The sequence below is a fragment of the Gossypium hirsutum genome, chromosome A02, assembly GCF_007990345.1.
Source record: "Gossypium hirsutum isolate 1008001.06 chromosome A02, Gossypium_hirsutum_v2.1, whole genome shotgun sequence".
NCBI classification, from domain to species: Eukaryota; Viridiplantae; Streptophyta; class Magnoliopsida; order Malvales; family Malvaceae; genus Gossypium; species Gossypium hirsutum.
In genome coordinates this window covers 27,479,573-27,493,499 of record NC_053425.1, presented here as the reverse complement: position 1 = coordinate 27,493,499, position 13,927 = coordinate 27,479,573, and the positions used below count along the sequence as shown (strand labels likewise).

General features: G+C 34.8%; 1 protein-coding gene across 1 annotated transcript; it reads right to left on the bottom strand.

The window, feature by feature from the left end:
- Positions 1 to 3,593: 3,593 nt before the first annotated feature.
- Positions 3,594 to 5,347, bottom strand: LOC107942364 (60S ribosomal protein L38). The gene is made up of 3 exons (XM_016876016.2): positions 5,189 to 5,347; positions 3,930 to 4,113; positions 3,594 to 3,778 (listed from the first exon to the last, which is right to left on the bottom strand). The coding sequence occupies exons 1-3, from the start codon at positions 5,189 to 5,191 to the stop codon at positions 3,756 to 3,758; spliced, it is 210 nt and encodes a 69-aa protein (XP_016731505.1). The 5' UTR covers positions 5,192 to 5,347; the 3' UTR covers positions 3,594 to 3,755.
- Positions 5,348 to 13,927: the final 8,580 nt, after the last annotated feature.

Genomic DNA, 13,927 nt, shown 5'->3' with positions numbered 1-13,927 from the left:
CAAACTGAGTCAATACATGAATGCTCCAAAGGATACTCACTGGCAGACAGTGAAACGTGTATTAAGATATTTTAATGGAACTTTAGATCATGGCTTATACTTTACCAAAGGTTTTTTTTGAATTGGTATGTTATTCTAATGCTAACTTGGCGTCCACTATTAAAGACAAACGATCCACCACAGGTTACTGCATTTACCTTGGCTCCAATCCAATTGCATGGTGTTCCAAGAAGTATGTTGTTGTTTCCAGATCCTCCTTAGAAGCTGAATATCACAGTCTCACAAATTGTGTTGCTGAACTACTATGGGTGAAACAGCTGTTGACTGAAATTGGTGCCTATCTACAACATACTCCAGTAGTGTGGCATGACAACACCTCCACGATGTCAATCGCAGCCAATCTAACTCATCATGCTAAGGTTAAGCACGTGGAGGTTGATCATCACTTTGTCCGAAAGAAAGTTCATGATGGTATCCTGCACGTTAATTTTGTGCCCTCAACAAGTCAAATTGCAGTCGTTCTCACCAAACTTATCACTCTAAAGCAATTTTCTTCATGTTAGAGTTGTGTGACCCAAATTCTTGTTAAAATAAAATACAATGGTAAAATAAAATAAAAGTAAATCCATATAGAACTATACGTCTTTTATTTGACATTGAATAGAATAAGGTTTTACAACCTTACTACACTTGATCTATTTGACATTGGTTAGAATAAGGTTTTTCAACATTAAAATAGATGTAGTTGAAACTCCTCTTGTATTATTCAAATTCGACATTAATGAATTTTCTTCTCCTCTGCTTGTGATTTTTCCCGAAAAGGTTTTCCACATAAAATTTGTGTGTTTTATTTTTTTTTCTTATTGCTTTGCAATCATTCTATATTGCCATTATCAAAGTTATTTCTACACTTCCTTTCGAGATGCCTTACAAGTCCTCCCTTTGAGCGATAGTCAACCAAATAGGTCAACACAAGATAGACCGAGAGAATGCTAGAGTAGTAGCAGTTGATTAGTTAGTTTGTTAAAGAAAGGTTAAAGAAGTTAGCAGATAGTTATAGAAGTTAGTTAGTTAGCAACTTAGCAGCCTTTAATATCATATGTATAAATACAAACCTTAATGAGCTTTGTAAGCAAGATAATGATTCAACCAATCTTCTCTTCATAATTCTTTACTTATTTAGTATTTCATGGTATAGTCAAACAAATCCAATAGAATATCCCATCCTTCACCAAGTCTAGATTGGTAGAAAGAGGATTCCCAAATTAAATGTCTCGCATTGAAAAAGGATCCTATATCTCTCTTTTACACAAGGGACATGGCTTATCATTCTCTTCGCCCACATCACATTTAGTACCTTATCAGATCCGCACATGTTTCCCCATCTTGCAGAAATTCCTCCCAAATCTTGAATTTGCTGGTTTCTTTTCCATGTTTTCTAGCTCTGGATCCTTGGTAGTATTTAGATTTCAAAACATTTTCTATTATGATTCTCATGCTTGTTTTGCCAAAAGGGCTTCATTCATCAATCGTGTCATTAAATACACTGTCCATCGGTTCGAACGGGTCTACAAAGCTTCTCCTAGCTGCACAAGTGTTGTTTTCTTTTTGTCTACTTTATGAATGTTTTATAATTACTTTAACTTAGGTTAGATGAATATTCCCCTTTGGATAATATTTTAAAACATTTTAAGTTTCAGTGTTTATGTAATTAACTTTGTGAATATTTTGATTTTTTTAATTAAATTTGTAATGTATAATTAATGTTTATAATATTATTTAATGTTTTTATAAATTTTTAAATTTTTTTCCTTTATTTTCAAGGGAAAATGTGTTTTAATTTATAAAAAAAATTAAAAAAAGAAAATGAATAAAGACATGTAATTATAGGAAAATAAAATATTTATTCAAATTTATCTTTTTAATTTTATGAAATGATTAGAAAAATAATTTTTATAAACAAATGTTTTTCTTTAATTTTCAACCTCATTTAAAATAATTAATTTCAAATTTACTCATATCATACATAAAAAGAAGTTCAATTTTATATGAAAAAGTACATAATTGAAAAAATTGTAAGATATACGTTTGTTTTCCTGTCCACAACTAATGGAAAGTTGTGATTAATTTCTTCTTGTTCTCTTTACTCATTTTAACTATAATCAAAGGAATACATCATTTCCTTTCTTTTCCGACTTGAATCCAAGCGTAGGGTTAAGTTTATGCGAAAGAATAAGCATTTAATCTTGCAGTAAATTTTCTTCTTCTTCTTTTTTGTGCTGCCGCATAATAACGTCATTAATGCAACAGTGAAAATGTAGTTCTATTAATTTTGAAATTTAGTTATTTAAAAGTTTAAAATTTAATTTAAAAATCTTAATTCAATCATCATCACTATTGATAGTTTCTATTAAAAATTTGTCAATTTATTTATTTTCTATCAATCATATGTCATATAATATGAATACAACCTAATCAATATATCAAATTGACAAATTTTGAGACAAATTATTAACAATGTAAATAATTAGACTAAGTTTTTTAGATATAGAAAGTAAGAGGACTTAATTTTTAACTTCACATGAACTAAAACTTAATTTTTACAAAGTACAGAAATTAACTCATATTTTTAACCAAATACATCTTACATTAGTGTAAAATTAAAGTAATTTATCATTGTACTTGTCATAAATATAGCTTCTTCTTTTTTAATCAGTATAACATCTTTATCATATTTATTTAAAATAGTCTATATTAATATATATTTAACTATAGAAAATTTCTTACCTAAAGCAAATAATTATCATATTTAAAACTAAACACATTCATTATATTTTAATTTAGTACATATTTGACATACATGATCTATATGAATATTTTTAACACATTTAATCTTCAACAGTTAACATTATATCAATCTAATCCTAATTATAAATATTTCAACAAATTTAACCCTTCACCTTTACAATTTTAACAATTTGATCTTGAAGCACATCTTCACAAAAAAAATGAAATAAGTTATTTTAATGTAGTCGAAGTACTTTCGCATGTGAAAAATAGTGGTTCACTGTTTCTGATGACGTTTTGAAAACACAACTGGAAGAAGCACACAAGAAATTTAGTCCTCAACTAGTTCAGAGTTTCGCCATCAACTGTTTTACTAGTTTTAATTCTGATATGCGTTTAAGGACGAAATTGTTTAAATTTATAAATGTGGAAGGTTAAATTTGTTGAAACATTTAGAATTAAGATCAAATTGATAGAATATACCAACTTTGAGGACTAAATGTGTTCTAACACAAGTTAAAAAAAACCCATTAACAATTTAACAGAGAATAACCAAAACAAAAACATCCCAACCAAAACAGAAAATTTAAATAAAACCTACATTTGATCCAAACCAAATATACTTAAAATATTTTCTTCCTTGGCTCATCAATCGACTATGCATCTGATATGAATATGTTCAATTTTTTCGTATTTAGAAAATATCCATATTCATATCTGGATAGACACAAGTCAAAACAACATAAACTTGCAGAACAAGTGAGAGATCTTCAGTTTTCCAGAAGACGAGAAAAACATAGAGCATAGGACAACCAAAAGCAAAACACATTCATTAACCATTAAAAAGTAACTCGACCTCCATTTCAGTAAATTTTGAGTTTGAAAGGCATGAAATATGATAAAACCAAAGTCAAAATCTAGCTTTCATCACCTAGTAATTGGATGATGAATTCAAAGCGGCCCTATTTTCACAGGTCCTGGACACTCAAACCTGCAAACCCAAGACAAAAGAGAAATGCGGTCAAGAACAATGGTTAGTTTCTGCTACTTATCTAGCATTTATGATTTTAACATTTTATTTGTTCATTCTGCTAGTTTGATCCAAAAATGAAAAAGGCTCTGCAACATGTATGCTTTTTTACCTGGAGGGAGAGACTGCTTCAACTTATCAGCCTTCTCAGCATCAGACACACAAAGTGTATACAAGTACTTTGAACAGCGAACTTTGAACTTTACAACGTCTCTGCTCTTCTTGATTTTTACAGAGCATGCACCTTTCTTTCTGGCAGTGAGAAGGAAGTCCTTGATCTCATGAATTTGCTTTGGCTGCACAAAAGAAAAAACATTCATTTAATACAGAAACCTATAAAATAAACCTGTGTTTGCATATGAGCATTAGATACAGGATTGAGTAACAACATATGCAAATACTTTAACTTTTATGCCAGGTTCAACCATCTCATTTCCACTGACCATTCCAATTACTACTGACTTTTTTTCTCATTACCCATACAAGTCCTTTGATTACATTGCAATTAAGAAATAAATGGACATAAATTGATTGATCACATTACATACTTCTTTGTGACATGGACTTGGGTATTGGCTCCAGGCACTGGTATGTATCTATATCTTGGATTCACATAACAAGCTAAAAGATATTCAAAATTTTGATAAGGATGCATGAACCTTATAACAATGTCTTAAAGCATTTAAATGGTACAACCTATCATACCAATGAAGAGTCAGACCCAAGCATAGAAATCATTATTCAAGAGTCTATACAAACAGAAATCCTAAGATGGATCAAATTATAAGGAGAAAACACCAAGATGGAAACAATAAATCATTCAACAGCAGACAAGCGATTCATATTAAAAACACGAACAACTGATACAACGATTGAAATTTCTTACAAATTCATTATCCTAGAACTTGTAGAACATCAAAACAACTTGATCTTTTAATACAAAGAAAAACACATTTATATTAACTTGCAAAGTTCCAGCAAAGCGCTTAAAAAAAACCTGTGCCAAATAGAGGCATGATACTTTGTACATGAACAAGTTCGCAAAATAATTCATCCAAAAATTATTGAATAATTCAAATTGAGAAAACTATCAACTGAAAGTGATAGTTATCACAGTTCTGAAATCTCTAGAACACGTAAAGCCAAAAAAAAAAAAAAAAAACCACCTCAGTTACCTTCCTAAACACAAATTCAAAAGAAAAATTGAAATCTGGAACAAGGAAGCCAAAAAAACAGAACAACACAAACCAAGAACAAGCATCTGAAGCATAAATTATCATCAGCAAATACAACAATGACAGATAGAGCATCGGAAAAAGAACAGATTCAGAGATCTAAGGAGATGATTGAAGAGAGAAAATCGGGTTTTACCATTTTCGATAGAAGCTTTGTGGAGAGCTTCCTGACTTCAGTAAAACACAAACAAAAATATAGCACCAAACCCTAATTCTTCTATATTCAATTAATATAGAGGCCCATGACAAAACCCTAGAAATTTTCCCTTGCAAATTATAAATTTTTATTGGGCAGGCTTTAACTATTGGGCTACAAATGGAATAACATTGCTTAGTTGGTTATAGTTGAAGCTTAGAGAAAGAAGACGAGTGGGTTTAAACCGGGCTTAAACCCAAATTGGACCGGATTTTAGATTTATTAAGAAAACACATTCAAATCTGGGTTTAAACCGGGCTCAAATCCAAATTAGACCGGATTTTATTTTTATTAAGAAAACACATTCAAATCTAGTCTTAGTTTTTTATTTAAAAATTTATTTTATTTTAATAGTCAATTATACTTAAAATTATAAATATAAAAAAATTATTATCTTAAAATTATAAAATCAGTCTCAAAGGTTTAATGGGCCGGGTTTAAGCTTTGCTTATGGAGGATGACCAAGAGTGAGTGTGAAAAATTTGTTAATTGTTATAAAATAAAGAGAGATGGAAAAAATGAAGAACAAAGAAAATATGAAAGCAATATAGAATGTACTTTATTGATCAAATGTATTATTACAATACTTTATCAGAATCTCTATTTATAGGCATAAAAAGTATAAAAGAAGTAGAGATCTAATTCTAATAACTATTAGAATTTAAAGTAAAAACTTTATCTTGATCATGATGGTCATCCACTTAATAAGATATTTATAACACTCCTCCTTAAATATTCATTGGTAGATAATGTGCCTCGTTAAAACCTTATTAGGAAAAGCCCTATGGGATCAAAATCTAATGAAGGAAAAATAGTACACAATCTATAATACGCATAATATGATGCCTCATTCAAAACCTTATCAGAAGAACCCAATGGGACAAAACCTCAATTAAGGAAAAAAGAGTGCAACGCGTATTTACTCCCCCCATGAAAACATCACATATTTTCTCATATTCTACGTATTTAATCTTGAATACTAGTTTTTCAAATGACTATTTGAATGTATTGCTAAGCATTTATATCATCATTCTTTTAAAAGTCATGAGTGAGAAAATTTTGGGAAAAATATAATTTGATTTCTTTAGGAGATTCAACAATAATCATAATAAACTTTAATGATTATTCTTTTATAAAAGCGCAAATAGGTATTTTGGATCATTTTATAATCCTCCTTCAACTACTATTCACTAAGTCAAATTTACCACATGTGTTTAAATTATTTCAATTCATATAAATGAACAATTTTTCGAGAATTTCAATATGCTTCTAGCATCCTAAATCCTTCAAGGATTTTAATACAAACTTTACTATATAGTGATTCATAAAATGTTGTAACAATAACCATTAGACGCAAGTTAAATCTTTTATGAATTGTCAATTTAATAATATATCTAAAAGTTATTGCATTCACCACAAAAAAATATTATATCTTTTCATAATCAATGTCGGGACTTAGCGAAAGATTTCATATTCTTATTCTGCTTTTGCAAAACTACTTCAATTGTAACGCCCCGAACCCGAGACCGTCACCGGAGTCGAATACGAGGTGTTGACAGACCTTTAAAAATTTTTCCAGACACTGCCCAGTCTGAGTACTAGTCGCTTCAAAAATCATATCTTGAGTTTCACAACTCGAAAATCAGTTTTGTGATTTTTCCCTGAAACTAGACTCATGTCCCCACCTATATATTTTTTTCTAGAATTTTTGGTTGGGCCAATTAGTACAGTTTATTAGTCAAAGTCTCTCATGTTACAGGGGTCGACTACACTGACCTTTTCCCATTACGACTGGGATATCTCTCTGCACAGGGCTTCAATACTAATGCCGTTTGTTTCTATGGAAACTAGACTCAGAGAGGAATCCATACATATATGGTATGACCCCTAATTATCTCTGGTCAATTTATAGTGAATTTCCAAAGGCGGAACAGTGAATCCAGAAACTGTTCTGGCCCTGTTCCACAAGAACCCGAATATCTCTTTCTGTACTATTCCTATAATTGTTTCGTTACTTCCATATGAAAGTAGATTCATCAAGGTTCGATTACATAATTTATTCACTATTTAATTCCACTCCTACGAATTTATGTGATTTTTCAATTCTACACCACTGTTGCTGTCAAAATCTGTTTTCAAGATAAACTTTACCTATTTTGTGGTTACCATGGACCAACTAGGGTTTTGCCATACATAGGTCCACATGTGATCATATTTAGCCATTCCAATGGCTGATCATTAGCCCAACACTTCCATTTCAATCCATAGTCACATCGTGAAACCATATATATACATACATAAACACAAATGGTCTAATGCCATACTCCACATCTACAAGCCATTTTCGCATAGCTTTACACACATACATCACAAAAGAACTTAAACAACAGGGGGTAATCCTATACATGCCATATCCAGAGTTCAACTAAAGAGTACCAAAAGAGCTTGATAGTGTAGATGACTTCGACTTCGCTGATCCCGAATCCGATAGCTAACGAACAAAATCTATAAAACAGAGAGCCAAAGCAACCGGGTAAGCATTTTTAAGCTTAGTAAGTCTCAAGTAATGAAATCGGCTTTGACTACAGTATTACATTCACATAGCTAACTAAGTCATTTTATTTACACACATTCTCATAATCCTACTTACTTCACACTTCATCAACATATATACACAAGGTATCAACCTTTCTAAAAGCCGAAAATTCGTTAGCCGATCGCACGAATACTATTTAAAACGAATCGACTTTTCCAATGCACATGCAACATACCTTATCGTTCGGGTTGGTCGAGCATATTTATTGAATTAGTTACAGCACAAAACGCTCACATTCAAACCCAAGTTTCTTCGGTATTTAACCGAATACAACCGCAAACACATTTGCCTTCCGGTCTTAACCCGGACATATCAACTTGCATAATTGCCTTCGGGTCTTAGCCCGGATATATCATCTCGCATAATTGCCTTCGGGTCATAGCCCGGACATATTAACTCGCATAATTGCCTTCGGGTCTTAGCCCGGATATATCAACTCGCATAATTGCCTTCGGGTCTTAGCCCGGATATATTAACTCGCATAATTGCCTTCGGGTCTTAGCCCGGATATATTAACTCGCATAATTGCCTTCGGGTCTTAGCCCGGATATATTCCAATGCTCATGCACACATATATCAATAATCATAACACATCCATATCATTTCTTCGTTACTAAGGCTCAAACACAAAACATTTATTAAACCTTTCAAATTTCGGCTCAGTAGCCGCACACAAAGAGCATAATTTCAATTGGCTTTATAACATAGTCTCTAAGCACTTTCGACTATCCGTCATAGTATGACTATTCATTTCAATATAATTCAAGTAGGGTCATTACTCGAAGACTTACCTCAAATGTCGTCGAACGACTTCAACGGCTATTCAATTACTTTTTCCTTCCCTTTATCGGATCTAGTTCCCCTTTGCTCTTGAGCTTAAGTTCAACAAAATTTAAAATAGTCATTAATCGACTATTCAAGTATTACTTTCAGAATAATATTATATATATTGATCCGACTTTCACACACATAGATTATAGCAAGCTTTATATTAATCAATAAATAATTCATCGGCAAACTTTCATTAATGTTTACAACAAAATCACATATTCACTACGAGCTGTTTTCCTGAGCAGTAGTTACTAAATTACTTATAACTGGAGCTACTAAACTCCAAATCACTTGCCGTTAATTTTCCCTGAATATAGACTCGTATATCTTCCATCCATAAAATTTTCAGAATTTTAGGCTTGGCCAATCAATACCAGATTTTTCTTAAAGTTTCCCCTATTTCACTGTTTGACTATTCTGACCACTCTTCACTACGAATCCAATTTCTCACTTTACAGAATTCCAAATGTGTTGTATTTAATCTCATTTGAAACTAGACTCATTAAGGAGTCTAAGCATATAAATTTTATCTTATAATCATTTTTGTACAATTTATAATGATTTTCTAAAAACAGAACAGGGAATCCAGCAGTCATTTTGACTCAGCCCCACAACACTTCAAATATCTCAAGATCGGTAACTCTTTTGTTTTTATAGTTTCTTTTGTAAGAAAATAGACTCTTCAAGCTTTAATGACATAATTCACTCAGCTTCTAACTCAACTCCCACAATTTATAGTGATTTTTCCAAAATCACTTTACTGCTGCTGTCCTAAAGAGATTATTGGCAATTCACTCTTTCACACATTCTTTGTATACATATTATTTAATTATTTATCACCCTAGATATTATTAGCTAAATAGATCAATTGTACATATATACCGCCAAGACCGTACGTAATAATCTTACTTATACATAACACTACTCAAATTCTTCGAAAGCATACTAACAAAAATATCATGTACTATGCCGAACCTTTAGGAAATCAAGCACCTAATTTATCCATTTCAAAACACCCAATCGGCATTTGCTCAAGACATTAAGCAAAGTCTAGGTTCGGCTATTACACATATGAGTATTAGAAATTATAGTTTTTAACAAGATCAACTTCTTTCATCAACAATTTCTTCATCAAAACTTAAAGATAAAAATCAAATTCCTTCCTTATCTACCATAACCGAATGTTCAATTCAACCATCCAAATTCAAAGTTTTGGCATGGGCTAAGTAAGTAGCATGATGAGTAACCTAAAACAAACTAGAATTTAAAAAAAATCTAACTTGATTTACTAACCTTCCTTAGGTTTCAATGGCCGAATGTTTGCTCCCCTTTCTCTCCCTTTTGGTTCGGCTAAGAAGAACAAAGTTAAGACTTTGTTTTCTTCCCATTCTTCCTATTATTCATTATGTCTCCAATAACCCAATTTCCTATTATAATATCTAATTCAACAAATAAATTGCCCATCATCAATCCATCTTGGCCGGCCACTATAAGGGAATTGGGCAAATTTGACATGCAAGTCCACCTTTGTGTTGACATGCACTAATAAGCCCTTTAAAATTAGCCTATCACATTTCACCATGTCTCATGTTGATCCCTATTTAATAATTCCTCATACAATTGGCAAAATTAGGGAATGAAATTTCCACATATGCATGTACACACATAATAAGCATAGAATATAACAATTAATTATTTTCATAACTCGGTTTTGTGGTCCCGAAACCACTTCCCGACTAGGGTCAATTTAGGGCTGTCACAACTCTCCCCCACTTAGGAAATTTTCGTCCCCGAAAAACTTACCGGTAAATAGGTTTGGGTATCGTTCTTTCATCGAGCTCTCGGTCTCCCAAGTAGCTTCCTCGACCCCGTGTTTGAGCCATAACACCTTTACTAGCGGAACTCTTTTGTTTCGCAACTCCTTCACTTCACGAGCTAGGATACGCATCGGTTCTTCTTCATAGCTCATGTCGACTTGAATTTCAACCTCTGATGGGCTAATTATATGCGATGGATCAGATCGATAGCGTCGAAGCATCGAAACATGAAAGACGTCATGAATCTTTTCAAGCTCTGGGGGCAAAATCAATCTATACGCAACCGGACCAACTCGTTCGGAGATTTCGTACGGCCCGATGAATCTTGGGCTCAACTTGCCCTTACGGCCGAACCTGAGTATCTTTTTCCAAGGTGAAACCTTAAGGAACACTTTGTCTCCCACCTGATACTCGATGTCTTTTCGTTTCAAATCTGCGTACGACTTCTGACGATCCGTGGCTATCTTCAGACTTTCACGGATTACCTTTACTTTCTGTTCAGCATCTCTAATCAAATCAACTCCGAAAATTTTACTTTCACCGAGCTCGGTCCAAAACAATGGTGTACGGCATTTACGACCGTACAAAGCCTCGTAAGGTGCCATCTTAATACTTGATTGAAAACTATTGTTGTAAGCGAATTCAATCAAAGGTAAGTACCGTTCCCATGAACTACTGAACTCGAGGATGCAACATCTCAACATATCCTCAAGTATCTGAATTATCCGCTCGGATTGACCATCGGTTTGGGGGTGAAAAGCAGTGCTAAAATGCAGCTTGGTACCCAGAGCTTCTTGCAATTTCTTCCAAAATCGTGAGGTGAATCTCGGATCTCTATCCGACACGATAGAAACAGGTACCCCGTGTAATCTCACAATTTGATAAACGTACAATTCAGCTAGTTTATCCAATGAAAAATCCGTACGTACGGGGATGAAATGAGCCGACTTAGTCAGTCTATCAACAACAACCCATATCGCATCCTTCTTACTTGCTGACAAGGGCAGTCCGGACACAAAGTCCATTGTGACTCGATCCCATTTCCACTCGGGTATCATGATCGGCTGGAGTAATCCTGAAGGCACTTGATGTTCCGCTTTCACTTGTTGACATATTAAACATCTCGAAACAAAGTCGGAGATGTCCCGTTTCATACCATGCCACCAAAATTGACGTTTCAAATCGTTGTACATTTTCGTACTCCCCGGGTGAATTGACATTCGGCTACAATGGGCTTCGTTCAGAATCATTGAAATGAGTTCCGAATTCCTTGGAACACACAACCGATTTCTGAACCTCAAACAATCATCGTCATCAATTTGAAACTCTGATCCCTCGTTCGGAAAACACTTAGTCCGTTTTGCAACCAATTCATCATCGACTTTCTGAGCTTCACGAATTTGGTGAGTCAATAATGGTTTAGCTTTTAATTCAGCTACTAACACATTGTCTGGTAGAACAGACAAATGCACGTTCATCGCTCGCAAAGCAAACAATGACTTCCGACTTAAGGCGTCCGCAACCACGTTAGCCTTTCCTGGGTGGTAATCAATGACAAGCTCGTAATCTTTCAACAACTCAAGCCAACGTCTTTGTCGCAGATTCAAGTCTCTTTGAGTCATCAAATATTTGAGACTTTTGTGGTCCGAAAATACATGGCACTTCTCACCAAACAGATAATGTCGCCATATTTTTAAAGCAAATACGATGGCAGCTAGTTCGAGATCATGGGTCGGATAATTCCTCTCGTGTGGCTTCAATTGTCTCGACGCATAGGCCACGACTCGACCTTCTTGCATCAATACGCAACCCAACCCAAGTAGGGATGCGTCACTATAGATGACAAACTCTTTACCCGATTCGGGTTGCACCAAAATTGGAGCTTCAGTCAAATGAGTTTTCAGTTGGTCGAAACTTTTCTGACATTTCTCCGTCCACTCGAACTTAACATCCTTTTGAAGTAGCTTCGTCATTGGTGTGGCTATCATCGAGAAACCTTTCACAAATCGTCGGTAATAACCGGCAAGCCCCAAAAAGCTCCGAACTTCAGTAACATTTCTCGGAGGTTTCCAGTCAAGTATGGCTGAAATTTTGTTCGGGTCAACTCGAATACCCGACGCGGATACCACATGACCCAAGAAGCTAACCTCTCTTAACCAGAACTCACACTTACTGAACTTAGCATATAACTGCTTATCCCGTAAAATTTGCAACACTGGTCTCAGGTGCTCAGCATGTTCGGTCTCATCTCTTGAATAGACCAAGATGTCATCAATGAACACAACTACGAACCGATCCAAATATGGTCTGAAGATCCGATTCATCAAATCCATAAATACTGCCGGGGCATTAGTGAGCCCAAACGGCATCACTAAGAATTCGTAGTGACCGTACCTCGTTCTGAAAGCAGTTTTGGGTACGTCTGAATCTCGAATCCGCAACTGATAATAACCCGATCTCAAATCTATTTTTGAGAACACTGAGGCCCCCTTTTGTTGATCAAACAAATCATCGATACGCGGTAGTGGTATTTATTCTTTATCGTCACTTTATTCAGTTGACGATAGTCAATGCACAACCTCATGGTTCCGTCCTTCTTTTTCACGAACAATACTGGTGCACCCCAAGGTGAGAAACTTGGCCGAGCGAAACCTCTATCCGTCAATTCTTGCAGCTGAGCTTTCAACTCTTTTAACTCGGTTGGTGCCATACGATACGGAGCTATCGAGATCGGCGTAGTCCCAGGTACAAGCTCAATACCAAACTCTACCTCCCGAACAGGTGGTAAACCCGGTAATTCTTCCGGAAAAACATCCGGGTATTCACAAACCACCGGCACAGATTCGGGTTTCTTTTCTAATTCTTTGTCATCAAGCACATATGCAAGGTATGCTTCGCACCCTTTTTTCACATATTTCTGTGCCAACATTGCTGATATTACAGCTGGTATCCCCTCCAAGTCCGCGGACTCAATTCGGACTACTTCGTTATTTGCGCACCTCAAATCAATAGTCTTGCTCTTGCAATTCACAATCGCATCATGCACGGTCAACCAATCCAACCCAAGGATAACATCAAATTCATCAAACGGCAAAAGCATCAAGTCCGCTGGAAAACAGGAACCTCGAATTGCCAGGGGACATTTCTTACACACTTTGTCGACAAGTACATAACGACCCAAGGGATTTGACACCCGAATTACAAACTCAGTAGACTCAATAGGTAAAGTCTTACTGGATGCTAAGGTTTCACATATGTAAGAATGAGTAGGACCGGGGTCAATCAAAGCAATTACATTAGTATCAAAGAGAGTAAAAGTACCGGTAATAACATCAGGCGAAGAAGCATCCTCGCGGGCACGTATAGCATATGCTCTAGCAGGTGCACGAGCCTCGGATCTGGTCGTAGCATCTCTAGATCCTCTCTGACCACCAC